Source organism: Macaca fascicularis, chromosome 12 (assembly GCF_037993035.2).
Source record: "Macaca fascicularis isolate 582-1 chromosome 12, T2T-MFA8v1.1".
Classification (NCBI taxonomy): domain Eukaryota; kingdom Metazoa; phylum Chordata; class Mammalia; order Primates; family Cercopithecidae; genus Macaca; species Macaca fascicularis.
This window is the reverse complement of record NC_088386.1, coordinates 80,476,809-80,499,137: the sequence shown is the minus strand read 5'-3', so window position 1 is coordinate 80,499,137 and position 22,329 is coordinate 80,476,809. Positions and strand designations below refer to the sequence as shown.

The window sequence follows — 22,329 nt, the reverse complement described above, 5'->3', positions numbered from 1 at the left end:
TTAAACCTATTCCTTAATTCATGCCAGCATTTGCATGTATTTCCCACAATAATTAAAAATAAACACAATACATTTCGGAATTTAAACATTATAAGCACTTACATTGGTTATTTACCATGGCTTGTCTATTAGTCCTGTTCTAGAGTTCCAGAAAGCATACTACATACTTTGCATATTTTTGAGTTATTACCCACCCAAATACTAAAATTACTTTAACATGAATTTCCATGGATTACTGTCTAAAGAGGGGGCCAATTGTTTAGAAAATATAGTAAACTTTGAATATGAGTAACATTGGAAAAAACTGAAAAACAAATCAACTCTCTGTTATAACTATTTTAAAAGATCGTATCATAGTTGAAGTATTGATAGAGCTGCAAGGATATTTTGATGGGCCTTGGAGATTCAGAGATTCCTGTGTATGAGTAAAATAATATAAATTCAACACCTATTGTTACTATATGTTCCTAAAACAGTGAAAACCAACTGAAAACAGAAGTTTGATTTACTTAAATAGTTAACAAAAATTTATTGCAAGAGATATTTTTCACTGAATTTACAGTTTCAAGGAACATGGTACAAAACATAGTGCCATCAGCTTTGTCTAAACATTAAATAGGTGCAAATACACAAAGATTAAGAAAAACTGAGGGAGCATACTTTACAACATAAATTAGAGTACTATAAATATATTTTATGTACATTATACATACTCTTAAGACATCATTTTAATATACAGCATATATTGTATTGATTTTCAAACTATTCAGTGCTTTAATAATATTATATATCAGAAACTTAGGGATTTATTTGCATCATTACACTTACAGTAAATGATTTCAAACCAGTGAGGCCATATATCGACCAGTTTATTTCCACCAGTTAAATAGCCATGTACCCACATAGATGAACACTTACGCATATAGCAATAGTTTTCACAAGAGTATTGTTTTTCCCATTATGGTGATGACTAGAAGAGAGGTTGCAAAGGGATGACAGTAGGGTGTGGGGAAAGCAGTGAAGGAAAGAGCGCATGGGGTAAAGATGGGAAAGCGAGATGGCTAGGATGAAGAACAGAAGCTGGAATGATTGGCATCTGAGGAGGAGCAACAAAAGTTGGCTGGTTCCCAGGACAAAGCCTCGGTCCTACTGGTCCTACTGAGAGCTGAGGTAATGAGGTTCTGGTGAGAGCTGGGATTTGGGAAAGAAACTGTTGGTGTGGCTGAAGCACTTTAAAGGTTCCTGCAGCTGCGGCTGCAGCGGCAGCTGCAGCAGCTGCAGCGTGCTGCTGCAAGACAGTGTGATGGATAGTAGTTACAGAGGTAGAACATAAGGACTGCTGCAAAGGCAAAGGCTGCAGAGGTGTGCTAGGGGGTGGGAGGGCAGCTGAAGGAAAGGTAAATTTAACCTTGTTGGCCAGCATGTTTGGCTGTAGAATGTGCTGGTAGACCTCACATGGTACGTTTTTGAATTTGTCATGGTTTTCTAGTGGGATCAATAATGCTTGCTCTGGTAAAGCTAATGGAGCCAGGATTTGCTCAGTTGTTACAAAGGTATGACCACTCACATGTGCTTCCTTGAATGGTAATGGTGGTTGTGTGTTAAGGATTCCTGAATTACAACGCAGCCACTCAGTTGGCGTCTCATTCATCCTTCCTTGTGGAAGGGCCTCAGCCAGTTCATAATGGCAAAGATAGGATTTAGGCGGTGACTGTCTAAAGTTCCGTTCAATATTAGGCACCTTAAGAGGAATTTGCTTTTCATTAATATTTATATTTTCACTTCTTTCTTTGTGTTCAAGCAAGGTATTGTCAAGTGCTTCTTTTGTTGGAGCACTAGCTATATAGACAGATGTGGTGGGATCATTAGAAACATCTGACAATTCACCAGAAGTGGTCTCCATTTCTAAATGCTCAGTTTCACCATTGGTTTCAGAAGGAAGGAGATTGCTAGGGTGGAAAGACAGTTTGTTTCTTAATTGGTTTGTTTGTTCTGAGTTCATTTCGATTTTTGCAACTTCCTGTGGTTTCATTTTCTCTTTTTTGTCTTCACTTATTAACCTATCCAGAGGACTTAAGGAAGAATTGTCTTTCATGGGATAATCTGTATTTTCTTTGAGTTCTAAAGTTTCAAATCCGGGATGGAATCTGCCTCTTTTTCGCCTCCGTTTCTTTTTAGGTTTACAGGGAGCAACTGAAGTACTTGGTGGCCTCAAAAATTCTTCTGGTAAATGATTCTGTCGATTCAAACTTTCATCTGAAGAATAAGAATGTGAATGTTGTCTACGTTTTCGATAGAATCTTTCTGATTCATTCATGACAGAATTGTAACCTCTTTTAACAGCCTGATTCTGACTCACGCATTTCATATCATGTTGAAGAACTAAGCTTCTGTGATCCTGATTACAACTTGACATTTTGGTTTTCCAACAACAGTAAGTTCTAGAATATGTTAAATTATGTTTCCCAGAATGTATCATTCTTGGATTTGATTGTCCATTGAAAAGTATTGTGTTCTTTTTACACTGGTTTTTAGAACCGATAGTATCATAAGTGTTGTATTCGGTATTCCATGTTTTACACATTTCTTCATTGTCACTTAAGGATATGGATTCTGATTTGGGCCTTTTATCAAGTAGCTGATGTGAGTCTAATAATTGCTCTGCAGCTAAATACTGCTTTTCTGAAATTGGTTCCAGTAGATATTTCCCAGCATTCTCAGTGTAACTACTCTCTGCTTCCATTTTGCAGCGAGTTTCTGATTCTTTGGTTTTCTCCATATGATGATGCTGGCATAACTTTTTTCTTTTTTTCTTTCTTCTACTTTTATGGAACCAGTATTCATGAGTCTCTTTCAACCTTATTTTGTTGTATTTTTCATCTAGAGTGCCCTGTTTTATTTGACTTTTAGTAAAACTATACTTTTCTGTTTCTCTGATCTTACAGGAAATATTTTTATACCTCTGACCCATATTCTCATTTTTTCCAAAATTACAACTACTGGAGAGAATATCATCAGCCGAAAGAGGAGTGACTTGGGTGTGTTTATTTTTGCTACTTCCAATTTCATAATCAGTGAGTCCTTCTGTAGATACATCCTTGCAATCTGAAACTGGTCCCATGCAAATATCTTCTTGCTTCTGCTGAGAACAAAGATCATTTAAAGCTGGCTTATTTTTATCTAGATTATTATTTACTTTAGTAGACTTGAAGTCAAAACATAGAGGATTACAGCTATAGGAAATTGATGGTTTAGTAGTTGTATAAACCAGCATTTCTGATGGCCACTGAAGAACTGTAGATCTGTGTTTGTTAAGGACAGGTACAAATGGCTCACATTGTCTTTTGCAGAAATTTGTTTTCTTATTTATAGTTATACCAACCTCTTCAGTATTTGAAGGGGCCACTGTCTTGGGATCATTTTTATTTTCAGCCTCAGTTGCGGATGCCTCGTTATGCTTAACATTTTCCTCTGTGGTAGCTTGCACAGATATGCAATCATTAGACATGTCAAGAACTGTGGATTTATTTCCTAACAACTCAGAACTGTTACCACTCACAGGTATGTCTTCATTAATAACAACACCATCCAGTGGTATTTGATCTGCTAATGGGACTGAATTTTGACAATTATCTGCATCAGAAGATAACTGAAGTTGAAGTTTGCAAAATGAAGGTAATAATAATGTATCTTTTTCACTAGAGACTTCTTTTATCTCTTGAGTTTGAACAGTTTCTTTGTCTGTGCACATTGCCTCTGGTGGGTGAAAAGAGTTAGTTTTCTCTTCAGAACTCAAAAGTACATCTGTTGGTGACGATAGTTGAAGATGACAAGCACTGGGGACAAATCTACTTTTTCTGCTAAATCCTTTTCCCACTGAGGCATCATCACTGTATTCAGAGAACGCTGCAGCGGAGGACTCTAGCTTCATGGACGCTTTCTTTGGAAATGCAAAAGAAAAGCCGATTTTGTGTCTGTGAATCCCCTGGGCTTGATCCCCAACTTGGTTATTTTTTGCTGTATAATTATTTGCACTTTCTGGATCCTCAGCAACAGTGGTAGCATCTTTACTATTCTCTTCACTATGAATCAAAGTATATTTGAAATCATGCTGGTTATTAACTGAATCCACAACAACTCGTTGGGAAATTTCATTTTTACAGTTTTCTCTCACAGTAACAGTTGTTGATTTGAACATGGGGCCACTTCCAGGAGCACTAGAGAAAGAAACAGAAGTGTGTGTTAAATAGCACACTTTTGAGAAAAACATAGTCAAGCACTTACATCTTTAAAAATTCATTAAAATATTTTTTTCAAATTTTTAAATCATTGTAACAGAATTGCCTTCATATGGTGTAAGTACTTTCCATGGTGCCACAATATCATTTATTTGTTTGTTACTGTTTGGAATAACTTGGAAATATTGTCCTGAAGTTGCTTTTATAGCTGTTAAGACCAATGCTGAGGATATATTCTTAACCAGTGTTATCTGACCAAAATTTTCTACCTTCATGGTCTCTTCAGTGATATTTTAGAGTGTTGTATTGTCTAAGGTAAAATTACTTTTGATTCACAAATACTTAATATCATTGATGTTATATGGCAAATATGATGAAAGTTCTAAACAAAACCCTTAATCATGACTTCAGAAAAGCTGGGAATTCAGTTGAACAATTCAATTCACCCAGCATTCACCAAGAGTCTACTATAGCCCAATTCGTATGGGCAAAGGTAACTAAGAGATACTACTAGCTTGATGAGAGCTTTGACTCTTTTGAAATTGTTAGTCTCAATATTTAAAATTATCCTGAAGTTACACATTATATCATAACATGCAGTAAATGCAGGATAAAAGACAATTCCCTTAAAATATAATTTATTTGGAATTACATTACACTGTAGTGAGTTCTGATGAAAAGAACTATACTGACAAACACATAAATATAAGAAAACCCTAAACCTTATCCTTAACATAACAGAACAGACTATGAAGAAAATTCCTGCTATTCTAAAATGTCAGTGTTTTAGATACTATAAGTGGACAAGAAAATTTTAGTTGGACATTTCCTTTATCTAACCACTAACACAATGTATTGCTTCATTGTTCTATCTGCTAAGTAACAGAACGACTTTCTTTTCCCATCTTTTGAAGCACAAAATTAATTGAAAAACCATGTATGTATGGCTGTGTGTATAATGTAAAACATGTGCTTTATACAGAAGATAATACTTTAGATAAGCAGTGTTGCTTTTTTGTGTTTATCATTATTAGCTCTAGTTCACTTAATATATCATAATTTATATTTGCAAATGCTATTTATAGAGCGTTAAGTTACATAGGTTTCATGATTCTCTATAGTTAAAATTTGTGTAATTTTTTACGCATTACCATAAAATGTAAACATACCTGATTTGTGAAACTGAACAGCAGTAACGTCTGTTTTGAACAGTTCCAAGTAGGATTCCAAATACGTATACATTTTATTTTGTCTTTTACAAATTTGGCATCTCTAACAATGTTTCGATGTGTCAATGTATCACATAATATTATTCAGCAAAAAGTAGATTTGGAATGAAGTAATTTTTGTATAGACAATAATAAAAGAGAACTTATTTATTGGAGAAACAAAGACTACTTTTAAAAAGTCTTCTTTTTAATAGCTTTGCCCTGGCTTGAATTGTAAAGTCTGAAATACAATACTGTTCACACCTAATAGCTGCTCACAGTTAGAAGCAGGTCAAAGTTTAAGAGTTGTGAGCCTCTAACAGCCCAGTTACAGTTTATTCACAGCACACTTAATGTTGGTCTGCTTCTCAAGCAAAATTCTTGTCCTTTTTTAGAAAAGGAATCTTAAACATAATTTTAAATAGAAGTTCTCCAAATTTTCATTTTAAAAAGTATCTCTAAAAACTCTTTTTGTCAAAAGGTTCATAAGATACTGCCTTGCTCTCTTCCTCAATCAAATATTTTACCCCAAATCAAGAAATGGAATAGCTTTCAACTAAGATAGCTTAAATAACAACATAAAGTTTATTTTTTAATCCAAAATTACAGTAATTTTGGCTTTTTATTGAAATGTGCATTAAACAGGTGTTTGCATAAAATTCTAATTCAAATTACTGTTTACAGCCTACAGAAGGCCATGAAAACATGTCTGCCTTATTCTGGGTACAGAAATAAATAGATTTGTGCCCTTTATTTCTGACTCCCCCTATACCCCTTTTTTGGTCATGTTTTAAGAAAACATACGATTTCATTGGATACTCACCATACAGTTTCCTTTCTTAGCTCAGCCAGCTTGTGCAGGCGTTGGAGTGCCTTTTCCTGTTTTCTTTCATCTTTCCTGGATTTAGATGCTACATTTCGAGCAAATTCCCTTTGTTTCAGTTCCTTGAGCCTCTGTTGAAAAATGTTGGAAATGGTTAATTATATTTTGGTCTATAGCAGTAAGTAAAGTTTCATTGTTATTGTTGAAATTTTCCAATGCATCATCTTTGACCTCATCGAAAGGTAAACACAACATTCATGACAGTCCACTTCTAACAAAAATATTTTCTTGTACTTTGGCTAGTGAAAAAGCCAAAGCATATTATTACATCATAGTAAAATTTATATCTATGCCTTAGGCAAATTGGAATTGAAAACTTTAATGTCTTCATATTGATTGTTTCCTGCTGTTTCTCCGTGTAATTCAGATGAAGCATTTGTGTCTTATAAATCCCAAATTTCCAAAAAAATTCAACTTGCTTATATATTTGAGTTACATACAATACGTTTTCTTATATTTTGATGTACAGCGTATTAGAAAGTTATCTGGTCCTTTGTGTTTATGTTCGTGTATGTGTGTGTATGTGTGTGTGTTTGTGTGTGTTTAAGTGAAAAGTATATTAGGAAAGCAAATGAATAAAGAATGGCTACTCCATAGGCAGAGCAGCCCTTTTTGTGTGTTCTGAGAGTGCATTATTTATGTTAATCCGTTAAGACAAATGATCTCTCCTGATGTGATTTAAAACAACCCCTTCTCTCAAGCAGCAGGCACATTTCAAGATATTGGAAGAAAATTAGTACTGTTTTTCTAGAAATTCTTACTACATTGGGTATTATCTTTCATCTGTGTTAAAGAAGTTCATTTTCTGGGTTGATGGCAAGAAAAACAGCATGCCAACTCGAACATAATTGCTAAATAGCCATGTGTGTGGCATAATTTTAGAGACATCAAAATTGTCTTGTGTGCCAAATATTTTCACTATGTACTTTCATGATGTGTACAGTTATTAAAAATAATAAAAGTACTATTTTCCCTAATGGTTCATGTTGTTATGCGATTGTAATATGTCAGAATCTTGAGTAGGACTCACTTACACTAGTGATATAATGTGGCTGTGTCCCCACCCAAATCTCATCTTGAATTGTAGCATCCATAATTCCCATGTGTGGTGTGAAGTACCCAGTGGGAGGTAATTGAATCATGGGGGTGGGTCCATACTGTCATTGAGATAGTGAATGAGTCTCATGAGATCTGACGGTTTTATGAAGAGGAGTTTCCTTGCTCATGCTCTCTTGCCTGCCTCCACGTAAGACATGACTTTGCTCCTCCTTTGCCTCCCACCATGATTGTAAGGTCTCCCCAGCCATGTGCAACTGTGAGTCAATTAAACCTCTTTCCTTTATATATTACCCAATCTCCGATGTGTCTTTATTGGCAGCATGAGAACTAACTAATACGGTAAATTGGTGCCGGGTAGTGGGGTGCTACTCTAAAGATACCTGAAAATGTTGAAGTGACTTGGGAACTGTGTAACAGGCAGAAGTTGGAACAGTGTGGAGGGCTCAGAAGACAGGAAGATATGGGAAAGTTTGAAACCTCCTAGAGACTTGTCAAATGGCTTAGACCAAAATTCTGATAGTGATATGGATAATAAAGCCCAGGCTGAGGTGGTCTCAGATGGAGATGAGGAACTTGTTGGATACTGGAATAAAGGTTACTCTTGTTATGCTTTAGCAAAAAGACTGATAACATTTTGCCCCTGCCCTAGAGATTTGTGAAATTTTTTGGAAGAAACTTCTAAGCAGCAAAGCATTCAAGAGGTGATTTAGGGGCTGTTAAAAGCATTCAGTTTTATGTATTCACAAAGTTAGGGTTTGGAATTAGAACTTATGTTTAAAAGGGAGGCAGAACATACAAGTGGAAAATTTGCAGCCTGATGATGCGATAGAAAAGAAAAACCCATTTTCTGAGGAGAAATTCAAGCTGGCTGCAGAAATTTGCATAAGTAACAAGGAGCCAAATGTTAATGGCCAAGATATTGGGGAAAAACATCTCTGGGGCATGTCAGGGTTCTTCACAGCAGCCCGTCCCATCACAGGCCCAGAGCACTGGGAGGAAAATGTAGTTTTGTGGATCAGACCCAGAGCCTTGTTGCTTTGTGCAGTCTCAGGCCTTAGTACCCTGCATCCTAGCCGTGGGTAAAAGGGGCCAATGTACAGCTCAGTTCATTGCTTCAGAGGGTGCAAGTCTGAAGTCTTGGTGGCTTCCACATGGTGTTGAGTCTGTGGGTGCACAGAAGTCAAGAATCAGGGTTTGGGAACCTCTGCCTAGATTTCACAGGATGTATGGAAATGCCTGGATGTCCAGGCAGAGGTGTGCTGCAGGGGCAGAGCCCTCATGGAGAACCTCTGCTAGGGCAGTGCAGAAGGGAAATGTGGGTGGGAGCCCCCACATAGAGTCCCCACTTGGGCACTGCTTAGTGGAGCTGTGAGAAGATGGCCACTGTTCTCCAGACAGCAGAATGGTAGATCCACTGACAGCTTACACCATGTGCCTGGAAAAGCCACAGACACTGAACACCAGCTCGTGAAAGCAGCCGGGAGGAGGTCTTTCCTGTGCTGTTCTAGTGATAGTGAATAAGTCTCATGAGATTCAATGGTTTTATAATGGGAAGATCCCCTGCACATGCTCTCTTGCCTGCCACCATGTAAGACATGACTTTGGTCCTCCTTCACTTTCTGCCATGATTGTGAGGACTCCCCAGTCATGTGGAACTGTGAGTCAAACCTCTTTACTTTATAAATTTCCCAGTTTCTGGTATGTATTTATTAGCAGCATGAGAATGAACTAATACCACTAATTACATTTTAACAAACTAATTGGATAAAGTTTTAATAAATACCTTATACATATGCACTTATGTGTACCAGGAGCTTAGAACAATACCTAGTCTATAAAATTTCTGTTCCATAAATATTTTTAAATTATTGTGTAGTTCATTTAGAATCTTCAAATTATAAATGTTCCATCTATTTTATTTTTATTTTTATTTTATTTTTATTTTTATTTTATTTTATTTTATTTTTTTGAGACGGAGTCTCGCTCTGTCGCCCAAGCTGGAGTGCAGTGGCCGGATCTCAGCTCACTGCAAGCTCCGCCGCCCGAGTTTACACCATTCTCCTGCCTCAGCCTCCCGAGTAGCTGGGACTACAGGCGCCTGCCACCTCGCCCGGCTAGTTTTTTTGTATTTTTTAGTAGAGACGGGGTTTCACCATGTTAGCCATGATGGTCTTAATCTCCTGACCTCGTGATCCGCCCGTCTCGGCCTCCCAAAGTGCTGGGATTACAGGCTTGAGCCACCGCGCCCGGCCCCATCTATTTTAAAAAGTTCATCACTATGAATAAATAATAGTAGGCTACTGATGATTCTGGATTGTAAATCTGAATTTCCCCAATGTAGCATGAGGTAGCTCAAGTGACATATAACACTGACATAGTTTAAGCTTCAAATGATCTCTAATATTTAAATTGACATGATTTATAGAAAGAGTCTTTGTATGTGTATATATCTATATATTTTTGAATTACACAAAGATATTTCAAGAATGCTCATTTGCACGGACATATTTGTATAGGATAAGACTTTTCAGAGAAGAATTTAGATGAAAGATAAATCATGTCATAAATGTCTCAGTTGTATAGATATTTCCCAGAAAGGAAAACTTTGAAATCATTTCCTTAATATGACTATTAAAATGGCTATAATTTTATAATATGCATTAAATGATTAATTGATATTCATAAAACAGTTGTAGAATTACAGTATAATAGGTCAAGAATATTTTACTCATAAATTTTAGGTATACAGGGTCTTGGTCACTTTTATTTCTTAAAACCTTAAAGTAATATGAAAACTCATTCAATAGATAATTATTGAGCACTAGCAGCAGTCACTCTGATAAATGACCGAGATTTTTTTTTTATTTAAAGAAAATATTTTTACTTTCATTGTGTGTTTCTATGAGTGTATATGTGGGCAAGTGTTGTATATTTTACAGAAATAAGGAGTGAACATATACATTAAGAGATAACAGCAATCACTGGTTGGAATATTCTTACAGTGCCATGTATGAAGAGAGAGAAGTGCTCAAGAAAACCCTAAAGACAGCTACTTGGTAAAAGTGATGTCTGTGCTGGGTTTTTAGGAATACAAATATTAACTAGAAAAAAGGGTTGGATGTTGAGGATGAGAGTGTATATCAGGAACCATGAACAGCTTTGTACAAACACAGGAATCTAAGTTTTCTAAATTAAGATGTAAAAGAAGTAAAGTACCAGGTGAAATAAAGCAAGAAAGAGTTTTAATACCAGAGCTATTCAGCAAATGATCTTTGATTATTAGTTATAAATAGTTTTATTCTAAGAAGTACAGATAATTTATTTCCTACTGGTTCTTTAGAAAAGCTCCAGTCAACAAACCAAAAAGACAGACTTTACTGTTTTTGATAAAATCTTTAGTATAAAAGTTAATTGTTATTACATACTCACACACACACACACACATATAATACACATATATAATACATAAAATACATGTAATAATCAATGGTTAAAAATAGTGGGTTTAAATTTCATTGGTAAGATAAAAGTGCAATGCTTCTAATGAAAAACAAACTGTATTTTCCAAAGAAAGCATGCAAAAATGCCAGGACTTTCACTATTTACTGTTTCAAAGCAACCATTGAGGTTTACAAATAATCTGGTTTCATTGACATAATCATTGAATATTGAGGAGTCAGTCAATTATTAAATGCCAATACTATTGTTATTTGTAATATAAGTGACCGATAGACATGGCTGGAAGCAGCTCCAGATTTAGATAACTGTGCCTATTTAAAATGTAAATTTAAAGAGGAGAGGCTAGATGATAGACTAGAAGTCTCCACCAATCATCTTCCCCCACCCCACAAGGATAACAATTTTTCCACACAAAAAAAGGCACCTTCATAAGAACCAAAAATGAAGTGAGCACTCACAGTACCTGGGTTTAACTTCATTTCACTTAAAGAGGCACTGAAAAAGTAAGATAAACAGTCTTGAATAGCCAATGCCTCCCTTCTCCCAACCCCCCAGAAGTGGCCATTCTGCATGGAGAGAAAAATCTGCGCACTTGAGAGAGTGAGAGAGAAACAATTGTGAGACATTATGTTGAAATGAGTGCTTTCTTGTCACAACAGAAAGCAAAACCTAACCGAACTCAGCTGATGCTCACCTATGGAGGTAGTATTTAAACCAGCCCTAGCCAGAGGGGAATGGACTATTACAGCAGTTGGAACTTGAGTTACTGCAAGCCTTGCCACCTTGGGCCAGAGTGCTCTGGGGCTCTCAATAAAGTTCAGCTTTATTTATTTAATCCTTATTTATTCAACTCATGGCAGTCTAGGCTGCAACTCTTAGGCAAGTCCTATTGTTGAACTGGGCTCAGAGCCAGTGGACTGGAGGGGCACATAACAAACTGAATAACAGCTGGGATGGCTAAGGGAGGGCTGATGCCACTCCTTCCCCACCCCTAACCCCAAGCTGCAGAGCTTGTGGCTCCAAAAAGACCCCTTCATTCTACTTGAAGAGAGAGAGGGGTGGGAAGGGGAGGGGAGGGGAGGGGAGCAGAAGGGAGGGGAGGGGAGGCGACAGAAGAACAAGGAGAACTTTGTCTTGCATCTTAGATACCATCTCACTCACTGCAGGAAAGAGTACTAGTCAGAGTTGTGAAACCCTCTTTCCAGGTCCCAGCTCCAGGAAAACATTTCTAAACACATGCTGGGCTAGAAGGAAACTTACTTTCTTGAAGGGAAGGACCTAGTTTTGGCAGAATTGATCACTTGCTAACTGAAGAGCCCTTGGGTCCTGAATAACCAGCAGCAACACCCAGGTAGTACTTTGTGGGCCTCGCGCAAGACTCTGTGACTTCCTGGCTTCCAGTTAAACTCTCAGCACATTCCCAGTTGTGGTGGATATGGGGAGAGACTTCCTCTGCTTGAGAAAAGTAGAGAGAAGGAAAGGGGACTTTGTCTTGCACCTTAGGTACAAGCTCCGCCACAGGAAGATAGAGTACAAAATGATCCCTTGGGGTCCTTGAATCCAGGATTTGGATTTTGCATGGCATTTCTGGATCTGCCTTGGGCCAGAGGGGAGCCCACTGCCCTGAAGCTTGAGCCCGAGGCCAGGAAATATTCACCACAAGCTGACTGAAGAACTTCTGACCCTTAAGGAAATATCAGCAGTGCCTGATAGTTCTCCCTACGGGCCTACGGTGGTGGTGGCCATGGGGTGGGGCTCCTCTGCCTCAGGAAATGTGAGGGATAAGTGGGAAGGACCACTTCCACAAATCTTGTGGGTTGAGTGCCAGCTCAGCCACAGTACAACAGAATACCAGGTAGACTTCTAAGGTTTTTGATTCTGGACCCTTGCTTTAAGACATAACCTCCGGACCCAGCTGGGGCTTGAAGGAAATTGATTCCCCAAAGGGAAGGACGTAGGCCACCAGCCATTAGTAAAGCCCCAGGGTTTTGAGTGAACATAGATGGTAGCCAGGTAGTGGCTATAGCAGACTTTGGGTGAGACCCAATGCTGTGCTGGCTTCAGGTCTGAACCAGTGCAATCCAAGTGGTGGTGGCCACAAGGGTGTTTACGTCACTCCACCCCTAGCTCCAGCCAGCTCAGAACTGATAGAGAGACTCCATTTATTTGGGAGAAAGTAAGGGAAAAGAACAGGAGTTTCTGTCTGGTAATCCAGACAATTATTTTGGATCTTGTCCAAGACCTTGGAGGTGGTATCTCTGAATCTGCAAGAGCCACAGAATTACTGGGCTTGGGGTGCCCGCTAATGCAGATACAGCATAGTTCACAACATACAGTCCTTTTGGACCTGGAAAACCCTTCTAAAAGTGTAGGTACAAACAAGCCCAAACTCTGAAGACTACAATAAATACCTAACTCTTCAATAACCAGACAGAGACAGATATTCCTAAGTATGAAGACCATCCAGGAAAACATGATCTCATCAAAGGAACCTAATAAGACATGATGGACCAACCCTGAAGAAACAGGGATATGTGACCCTTCATACAGATAATTCAAAATAGCACTTGTGAGGAAACTCAAAAATATTGAAGATAAGAAAGAAAGAATTCAGAATTCTATGAGATAAACTTAACAAAGAGATTGACATAATTAAAATAAAGCAAGCAGAAATTCTTGAGCTGAAAAATGCAATTGGCAAACTAAAGAATGCATCACAGTTTCTTAAAAACAATTGATCTATCAGAAGAAAAAATTAGTTAGCTTGAAGATAGGCTATTTAAAAATACAAAGTCAGAGGAGACAAAAGAAAAAGGATAAAAAATAATAAATCACACCTACAGGATCCGGAAAATACCCTCAAAGGGGACAATCTAAGAGTTTTTGGCCTCAAATAGGATGTTAAGTAAGACATGGGGATACAAGGTTTATTCAAAGGGATAATAAAAGTGAACTCCCCAAACCTAAAAAAGAAGATATCAATATACAAGTAAAAGAAGGTAATGGAACACCATGAAGATTTAACCTAAAGAAGACTACCTCAAGGCATTTAATAATCAAACTCCCAAAGATCAAGGGGAAAAAAAAAAAATCCTAAAAGCAGCAAGAGAAAAGAAACAAAGAATATAATACAGAGGTCCAACATGTCCAGTAGCAGCCATTTTAATGGAAACTATACAGGCTAGGAGAGAGTGGTATGATGTATTTAAAGTGCTTAAGGAAAAAAGCAAAAACAAAAACAAAAACAAAAAACTTTTACCCTAGAATAGTAAACCTGCTTAAAATATCCTTCAAGCAGGAAGGAGAAATAACAACTTTCCCAAAAAAAAAGCTGAGGAATTTCATTAATACCAGATTGTCCTACAAGAAATATTAAAGGGAGTACTTCTGTTAGAAAGAAAAGGTTTTTAATGAGCAGTAAGAAATAATCTGAAGATACAATATTCACTGGTAATAGTAAGCACACAGAAAAACATGTAACACTGTAATACTGTAACAGTGGTGTGTAAACTACTCTTAAATAGAAAGGTTAAATGATGAAACAATCAAAAACAACAACTACAACAACTTTTAAAGACATAGATAAGACAGAGCAAGACTCCGTCTCAAAAAAAAAAAGAGAAAAAATTAGATATAGATAAGATATAAACAGAAACAACAAAAAATGAAATAGGAGGGGAACAAAGTTATAGCATAGGGTTCTTATTAGTTTTATTTTTGCTTGTTTGCTCATGTTTGTTTATGCAAAAAGTGTTAAGTTGTTAGCTTAAAATAGTGGGTTGTAAGAGACTATTTGCAAGCCTTATAGTAATCTCAAATCAAAAAATATACAATTGAAACACAACAAATAAAAATAAAGAAATTAATTCACATCACCCAAGAAAATTACCTTTAGTGAAAGAAGGACAAGAAGGAAAGAAAGAAGAAAGGGAAGACCACAACAAAACCAGAAAACAAATAACAAAATGGCAGTAGTAAGTTCTCACTTATCAATAATAACATTAAGCATACATGGACTAAACTCTCCAATCAAAAGACATAGAATGGTTAAATTAATTTAAAAAAAAACCAACCCAAGATCCAATAATCTGTTACTTACCAGAAACACACATCACCTAAGAAAACACACATAGAGTGAAAATAAAGGGAAGGAAAAAGATATCCCATGACAACGGAAACCAGAAAAGGATAGGAGTAGCTATAGTTATATGAGATAAACAGATTCCATGGCAACAATTGTAAGAAAAGACAAGGGAGGTCGCTGTATAATGACAAAAAGATCAAATCAACAAGAAGATATAACAATTGTAAATATATATGCACCCAACACTGAAGCACCAAGTTTATAAAGCAAACATTAGAGCTAAATAGAGAGCTAGACCTCAGGACAATAATAGCTGGAGAGACTTTAACATCCACTTTCAGCATTGCACAAATATTCCAGAGAGAAAATCAGCAAAGAAACATTGGACTTAACCTGTACTATAGACTAAATGAACTTAATAGATATTTATGACACATTTCATCCAACAGCTACATGATACACATTCTTTTCCTCAGTATAGGGATCATTCTCAAGAGTAGATCATATGTTACATAACAAAACAAATCTTAAAACATTCAAAAAATTTGAAATAATATTAGGCATCTGCTCTGACCACAGTGGAATAAAACTAGAAATCAATAAAAGGAGGAATTTTGTAAACTATACAAATGAAGGAAAATGAAACAATATGCTCCTTAATGATCAGTGGGTCAATAAAGAGATAAATAAGGAAATCAAAACACTTCTTAAGTGATAATGGAAATGCAACATACCAAAATCTATGGGATACAATCAAAGCATTACTAAGAGGAAAGTTTATAGCAAACTAAAAAAGAAGACAACTTCAAATAACCTAAGAATTCATCTTAAATAACTAGAAAACACAAGCTAACCAAACCCCAAATTAGTAGAAGAAAAAAAAAAATAAAAAAGATTAGAGTGGAAATAAATGAAAATGAAGTAAAGGAAACAATATAAAACATCAAAGAAACAAAAAGAAGTTTTTTTTTTAAAGTTAAACAAAATTGGCAAACCTTTAGCAAGACTAAGAAAAAAAAAAAGAGACAAGATCCAAATAAAATCAGAGATGTAAGAGGAGAGATTGCAACAGATACCACAGAAATTCAAAAGACCATTAGTGGCGACTATGAGCAACTACATGCCAATAGATTGAAAACTCTAGAAGAAATACACAAATTCCCAGATATATACAACGTACTGAACCATGAAGAACTCCAAAACTCAAACAGACCAGTAACAAGTAACGAGGTGGAAGCCATAATGAAAAGCCTCCTAGTAAGAAAAATACGAGAACCTGATGACTTTACTGCTGAATTGAACCAAGCATTTAAGAACAACTAGTAGCAATCATACTCAAACTATCTGAAAAAATAAAGAAGGAGGGAATACTTCCAAACTCATTCTATAAGACCATATTGCCCTGATACCAAAACCAGGAAAAGACACACTGAAAACACACACACACACATACACACAACAGGTCAACATCACTGATGACTACTGATACAAAAATCCTCAACAAATACTAGCAAACCGAATTAACATATTAAAATGGTTATTCATCATGACGAAGGGGAATGTATCCCAGGGAGACAAGGATGATTTGACACAGGCAAGTCAATCAGTGTGATACAAAATATCAACAGGATGAAGAACAAAAACCATACAATCGTTTCAATTGATGCTGAAATAGTGTTTGATAAAATTGAACATCCCTTTCTGATAAAAGCCCTCAAAAAGCTGGGTTTAGAAGGAGCATACCTCAACATAATAAAAGCCACATTACAGCAGACCCACAGCTAGTATCATACTGAACGGGGGAAAAACTGAAAGCCTTTTCTTTGTGGTCTGGACCATGACAAGAATGACCACTCTCACCGCTGTTATTCAACAGAGTACTGAAATCCTAGCTAGAGCAATCAGACAAGAGAAAGAAATAAAAGATATCCAAATTGGAAAGGAAGAAGTCATGTTATGTTTGTTCCAGATGATATAATCTTATACTTGGAAAAACCTAAAGATGCCACCAAAAAGCTTTTAGAACTGATGAACAAATTCAGTAAAGTTTCAGGATACAAAATCAACATACAAAAATCAGTAGCAATTTTATATACCAACAATTAAAATTCTGAAAAAGAAATTAAGAAATTAATTGTGTTTGCAATAACTCCAAATAAAATAAAATACCTCGACTTAACCAAAGAAGTAAAAGATTTATGCAATAAAAAAGCTATAAAACATTGATGTAAGGAATTGAAGAGGACACCAAAAAGTAGAAATATATTCCATGTTCATGGATTGGAAGAATCAATATTGTTAAAATGTACATACTACCCAAAGTAATCTACAGATTTAATGCAATTCATATTAAAATAGCAAATATATCCTTCATATAAATAAAAAATATCATAAAATGTATATGGAACCACAAAAGAACCAGAATAACCAAACTTATCTTAAGCAAAAGGAACAAAACTGGAGGAATCACATTACTTGGCTTAAATTATAATGCAGAGCTAAAGTAACCAAAATGGCATGGTATTGGCATAAAAAAGACAGACCAATGGAATAAAATAGGGAACCCAGAAATAAATCCATACATCTACAGTGAACTCATTTTCAACAAAGGTTCAAAGAACATACATTGGGTAAAGGACAGTCTCTTCAATAAATTGCACTGAGAAAACTAGATATCCATATGCAGAAGAAAAAAATTAGACTCATATTTTTTTCCATATACAAAAATCCCACCAAATAAAACTACTAAAAGAAAACACTGGGAAAACTCTTCAGGACATTGGAGTAGGCAAAGATTTCTTGAGCGATAACTCACAGACCCAGACAATCAAAGGAAACATGGACAAATGGGATCACATCAAATTAAAAAGCTTCTGCACAGCAAAAACAAACAAACAAACAAAAACAAACAAACAAAAAAAAAAACAATTAACAAACTGAAGAGACAACTCACAGAATGGCAGAAAATATTTGCAAACTACCCATCTGACAAGACATTAATAACCAAAATATATAAGGAGCTCAAACAACTCTATAAGAAAAAAATCAAACAATCAGATTTAAAAATGGGCAAAACATCTCAATATACATTTCACAAAAGACATAAAAATGACAAACAGGTAAGTGAAAAGGTACTCAGCACCATTGACTATTAGAGAAATGTATATCAAAACTGCAATGAGACATCATCTCGCTCCAGTTAAAATGGCTTTTATCCAAAAGGCAAGCAATAAAAAATACTAGTGAAGACGTGGAGGAAAAGGAATCCTCGTACACTGTTGGGATGCAAATTTGTACAACCACTCTGGAGAACAGTTCGGAGGTTCCTTAGAAAACTAAAAACAGAGCTACCATACAATCCAGCAATCCCACTATACACAAAAGAAAGGAAATCAGTATATTGAAGAGATATCTGCACTCTCATGTTTATTGCAACACTGTTCACAATAGTAAAGATTTGGAAGCAGCCTAAGTCTCCATCAACAGATAAATGGAAAAAGAAAATGTGGTACATAAACACGTAATTATCATTCAGCCATAGAAAATAAAGAGATCCTGTCATTTGCAACCACATGGATGGAACTGGAGATCACTATCTTAAGTGAAATAAGCCAGGCACTGAAAGACAAGCACCACATGTTCTCACTTATCTGTGGGAGATAAAAATTAAAGCAAACTCATGGAGATGGAGAGCAGAAGGATGGTTACCAGAGGCTGGAAAGGGTAGCTGAGGGTGGGTAAGTGGGGGATATTTAATGGGCACAAAAATACAGTTAGAATAATAAGTAAGTCCCAGTATTTTTGAGCATAAGAAAGTGACTATAGCAGAAAAATAATTTAATTGTACATTTAAAAAGAATTAAAAGTAATTGGATTGCTTGAAACACGAGGACAAACACTTGAGGCGAGGGATACCCTATTTACTCTGATGTAATTCTTATACATGGCATGCCTGTGTCAAAATATCTTATGTAAGCCATAAATATATATACCCACTACGTATCCACAAAAAATAAAAATTACAGTTAAAAAATAAACAAAATGTAAAGGTGTCAATATTGTAGAGGCTGTCCAGAAGCACTAAGCTACATCCAGGTGATTGTACTAATCTTGATCATTTACGCACAAATATTTCTCTTATTTTTGTGACAGACTTCCTGATACCAAGGTAAACAAACTCTCCTAATATTTTGATAATATTCAACTGGTCTGAGACCTGGCCAAATACTTTGTAGAGTTTTAAAACTGGAATTTACCAGTTTTAATATTTTTTCTTATATTTTTCTGCAACAAGAAAAAAGTTCCACCTCATATTTACATCTAGAAAAGTAATTTTGAAAGGCAAATAATAGAAATCAAGTATAGTTACACTCCAAATAATAACACTTTGGTCAATGATGGACTGCATATAGAAATGTGGTCCCACCAGCCAAGCCAATATGGTAAAACCCCATCTCTACTAAAAATACAAAAACTAATGGGGCGTGGTGGCACGTGCCTGTAGTCCCAGCTGCTCGGGAAGCTGAGGCAGGAGAATTGCTTGAACCCAGGAGGCAGAGGTTGCTGTGAGCCGAGATCACACCACTGCACTCCAGGCTGGGTGACAGAGCAAGACTCGGTCAAAAAAAAAAAAAAAAAAAAAGAGAAATGTGGTCCCAGAAAATTATAATGCAGATGAAAATATTATGTTGCCTACTGATATTGTAGATACCATATCATCATAGGGAAATGCATTACCTTTTCTATGTTGAGATACATTTAAATACACAAATATCATTGTGTTACAATTGCCCACAGTATCTGCTGTAGTAACATGCTATAGGTTTGTAGCCCAGGAGCAACAGGCACATAGCATAGGTGTGTAGTAAGGTGCACCACCTAAGTTTATATAGGTACACTCCATTATTTTTGCACAATGATGAAATTGCCTAATGACATATTTATCAGAATGGATTTCAGTCGTTAAGTGATGTATGACCGTAATATTTTTAGAATACCAAGTGGAAATAACAACACAACTTTCTCACTAATAAATACACAAGGCATTATCTATGAAACTTATGGAAACATCAATGATATTTCTAAAGCTTCCTCAACAATTTATTGAGAGTCATTGTAAGAAATTCTTAGTGATAAATGTCAAGACAGGAATGACAGTTAGCATGGATTAGAAAGTTAGAAAATTATTAAAAGTAATTTGTGAGATAAAGTGATATAGCAATTTTATCTAAAACAAATTATAATGTACACTGCATACAATTCAATATATGTTTCGGAAATATGCAAGTCACAAATAGCAAAGTGTAGAGAACTCAATATTCTTTGGTTATGATACCTTCTCAGAGGGCCGACTCTACTTTTTAATGTATTCTGTTAGTTCTATAGAGAACAAAAGTGTTATAAGGGCAACGTAGGTCAAACTAACATTAATTATCAGATGTATTCTCAGGAAAATCCATGATGATAGCAATGTTACAATGATCCTAGCCTCAGGTTAATGGATAAAATTGAGAGATTGGCAAAGGTTTAATCAATGTAAGAAGAAGGAAAGAGAGACTGAGAGAGAATATAGATTCAGACCAATAATAAGAGAAAATATAAAAATTAACTATGTTAGTTATTCATAAGTTTGTGCTTTAACATTTAGGTCAACTACATTGTTTTACAGTTGCCAAGCAAATTTTCATAAACATCCTTATACCTATACTTTGTATACCTGTCTGATTGCATAACAAAGACAGATTCCTACAAACAGGACTGCTGGAATAAAAGAGATACGTGTGCTCTTCTTGAGGCTTTTGATGTTTTCCAAACAGCTATTCATTACTTTACACCATTTTTACACTACTCTCAACATATATGAGAATATACAGCATATTCAATGTTGGGTAGCATTACTCAATATTTTAATTTATAGTCAATAAGTGACATATCATTAATGTTTAGCCCATAATTCATTTGTTTACTAGGAAGGTTGAAATATTTTTACATGCATATTAGCCATCTGTATTGTTCATTCAGAATATTACTCCTTAAAATTGATTAAGCAATATTATATATATTACCTTGTTTGATAATGAAAATAAAAATGTAGAAAAGGCTTGCATTAGTATGCATATTTAGATATATTAAACTGAAGCTAAGTAAATTTGAAAGACTTGTCCAGAGTTAAATGCACATAGTAGGTCCAGGACTCGAATCAAGATTTCCGGGATCATATCCTCTGATCTATCTCCTATATTTATTCTGCTATATGTTACCTAAGCTGCCTAACTCTTCAGGTCTGGCTGATTTGGTTGTCATGCATATATTCATGTCTCTTTCATTGAGTGCTCTTTATTTGTCAGGTGCTCTTCTAAGCGCAGTTGATATATCTGTGACAAAGTAGAAAATATTCTCTTTTAAAATAACATTTTCACTATAGTTGAGAGGAACAGATATTAAAACATATAAACAAGTTAATTCTATAGAATATTGGACAGTGAAAAGTGCTGTGGATGAAACAAAGCAGAGAGGGCCAAAGGGCATGTAGTGAGGTGAGGGATAGCAATTTCAAATAGAGTGATTAGGGAAGGTGTATGAATTTTCTATTTTGGTGTAACAAATTACCACAAATTTAGCAGCTTAATCAGCCCACATTTATTCCATGATCTGCATACCTGTCCTTTCATCCATCAAGAAGTTGGCTAGGGTATATTTTCATCTGGAGGATTGTCTGTGGAAAATGTCCACTTCCAAGCTTTCTAATACTATTAGTGGAATTCATTTCCTTGTGGTAGTAGGACTGAGAGCCTGGGCTTCTTATTGGCTGTCAGTCAAGGCCATTCCAAGCAACTAGAGGCTGACAGCAGTTTCTTGTCCCTGAGGTTTTTCATAAGACTCACTGAAATCATGATAGCGTATTCAAAGTTATCAAGGAAGTGTCTCTCTCTCTCTCCATTCTGCAAAGTATATAAAGCAACCTAGTCAATGGAGTGTTATCTCACCAATTTTTCATATTTTGTCAGTTAGAAACAAGTCACAGGTTCCATCCACATGCAAGGGAAGGGAATTATATAAGGCATGACTCACTGGGAAGCACTTTAGAGTGTGTTCACCATAGAAGTTCGCATTGACAAGGTGACATTTGAGCATAGACTTTTAAGAAATGTGAAATAACCGAAACAGATATCTCAGGGAAAACTCTCCAGACAGAGAGAACATTCAGAGTGAAATAATGAATTTGCAGGTCATTTTTGTTTTGACCATTGCTCGTAGTTGCATGGTAGCACAGATGCTCTTTAGCTGCAAGTTTTAAAAGAGTGGGAAAAGAAGAGTTCTCTGAACCACGACACTGGGCAAGTGACATTTGACAGAGGAAAAGAAAACTCAGACCTGGTTTATAGATGGTCCTGTGTG

At 36.0% G+C, this 22,329-nt stretch overlaps 1 protein-coding gene across 1 annotated transcript in view; it reads right to left on the bottom strand.

Moving 5' to 3' along the window:
- Window positions 1–499: 499 nt before the first annotated feature.
- ZNF804A (zinc finger protein 804A) overlaps window positions 500–22,329 on the bottom strand; it is a 343,691-nt gene continuing 321,861 nt past the window's right edge. Inside the window, exons 3-4 of the mRNA XM_005573664.5 lie at window positions 6,270–6,400; window positions 500–4,217 (exon numbers count right to left, since the gene is read on the bottom strand). Coding sequence (XP_005573721.3) covers window positions 971–4,217; window positions 6,270–6,400 — 3,378 coding nt within the window. The 3' untranslated portion in view covers window positions 500–970. The remainder of the gene's footprint in view (window positions 4,218–6,269; window positions 6,401–22,329) is intronic.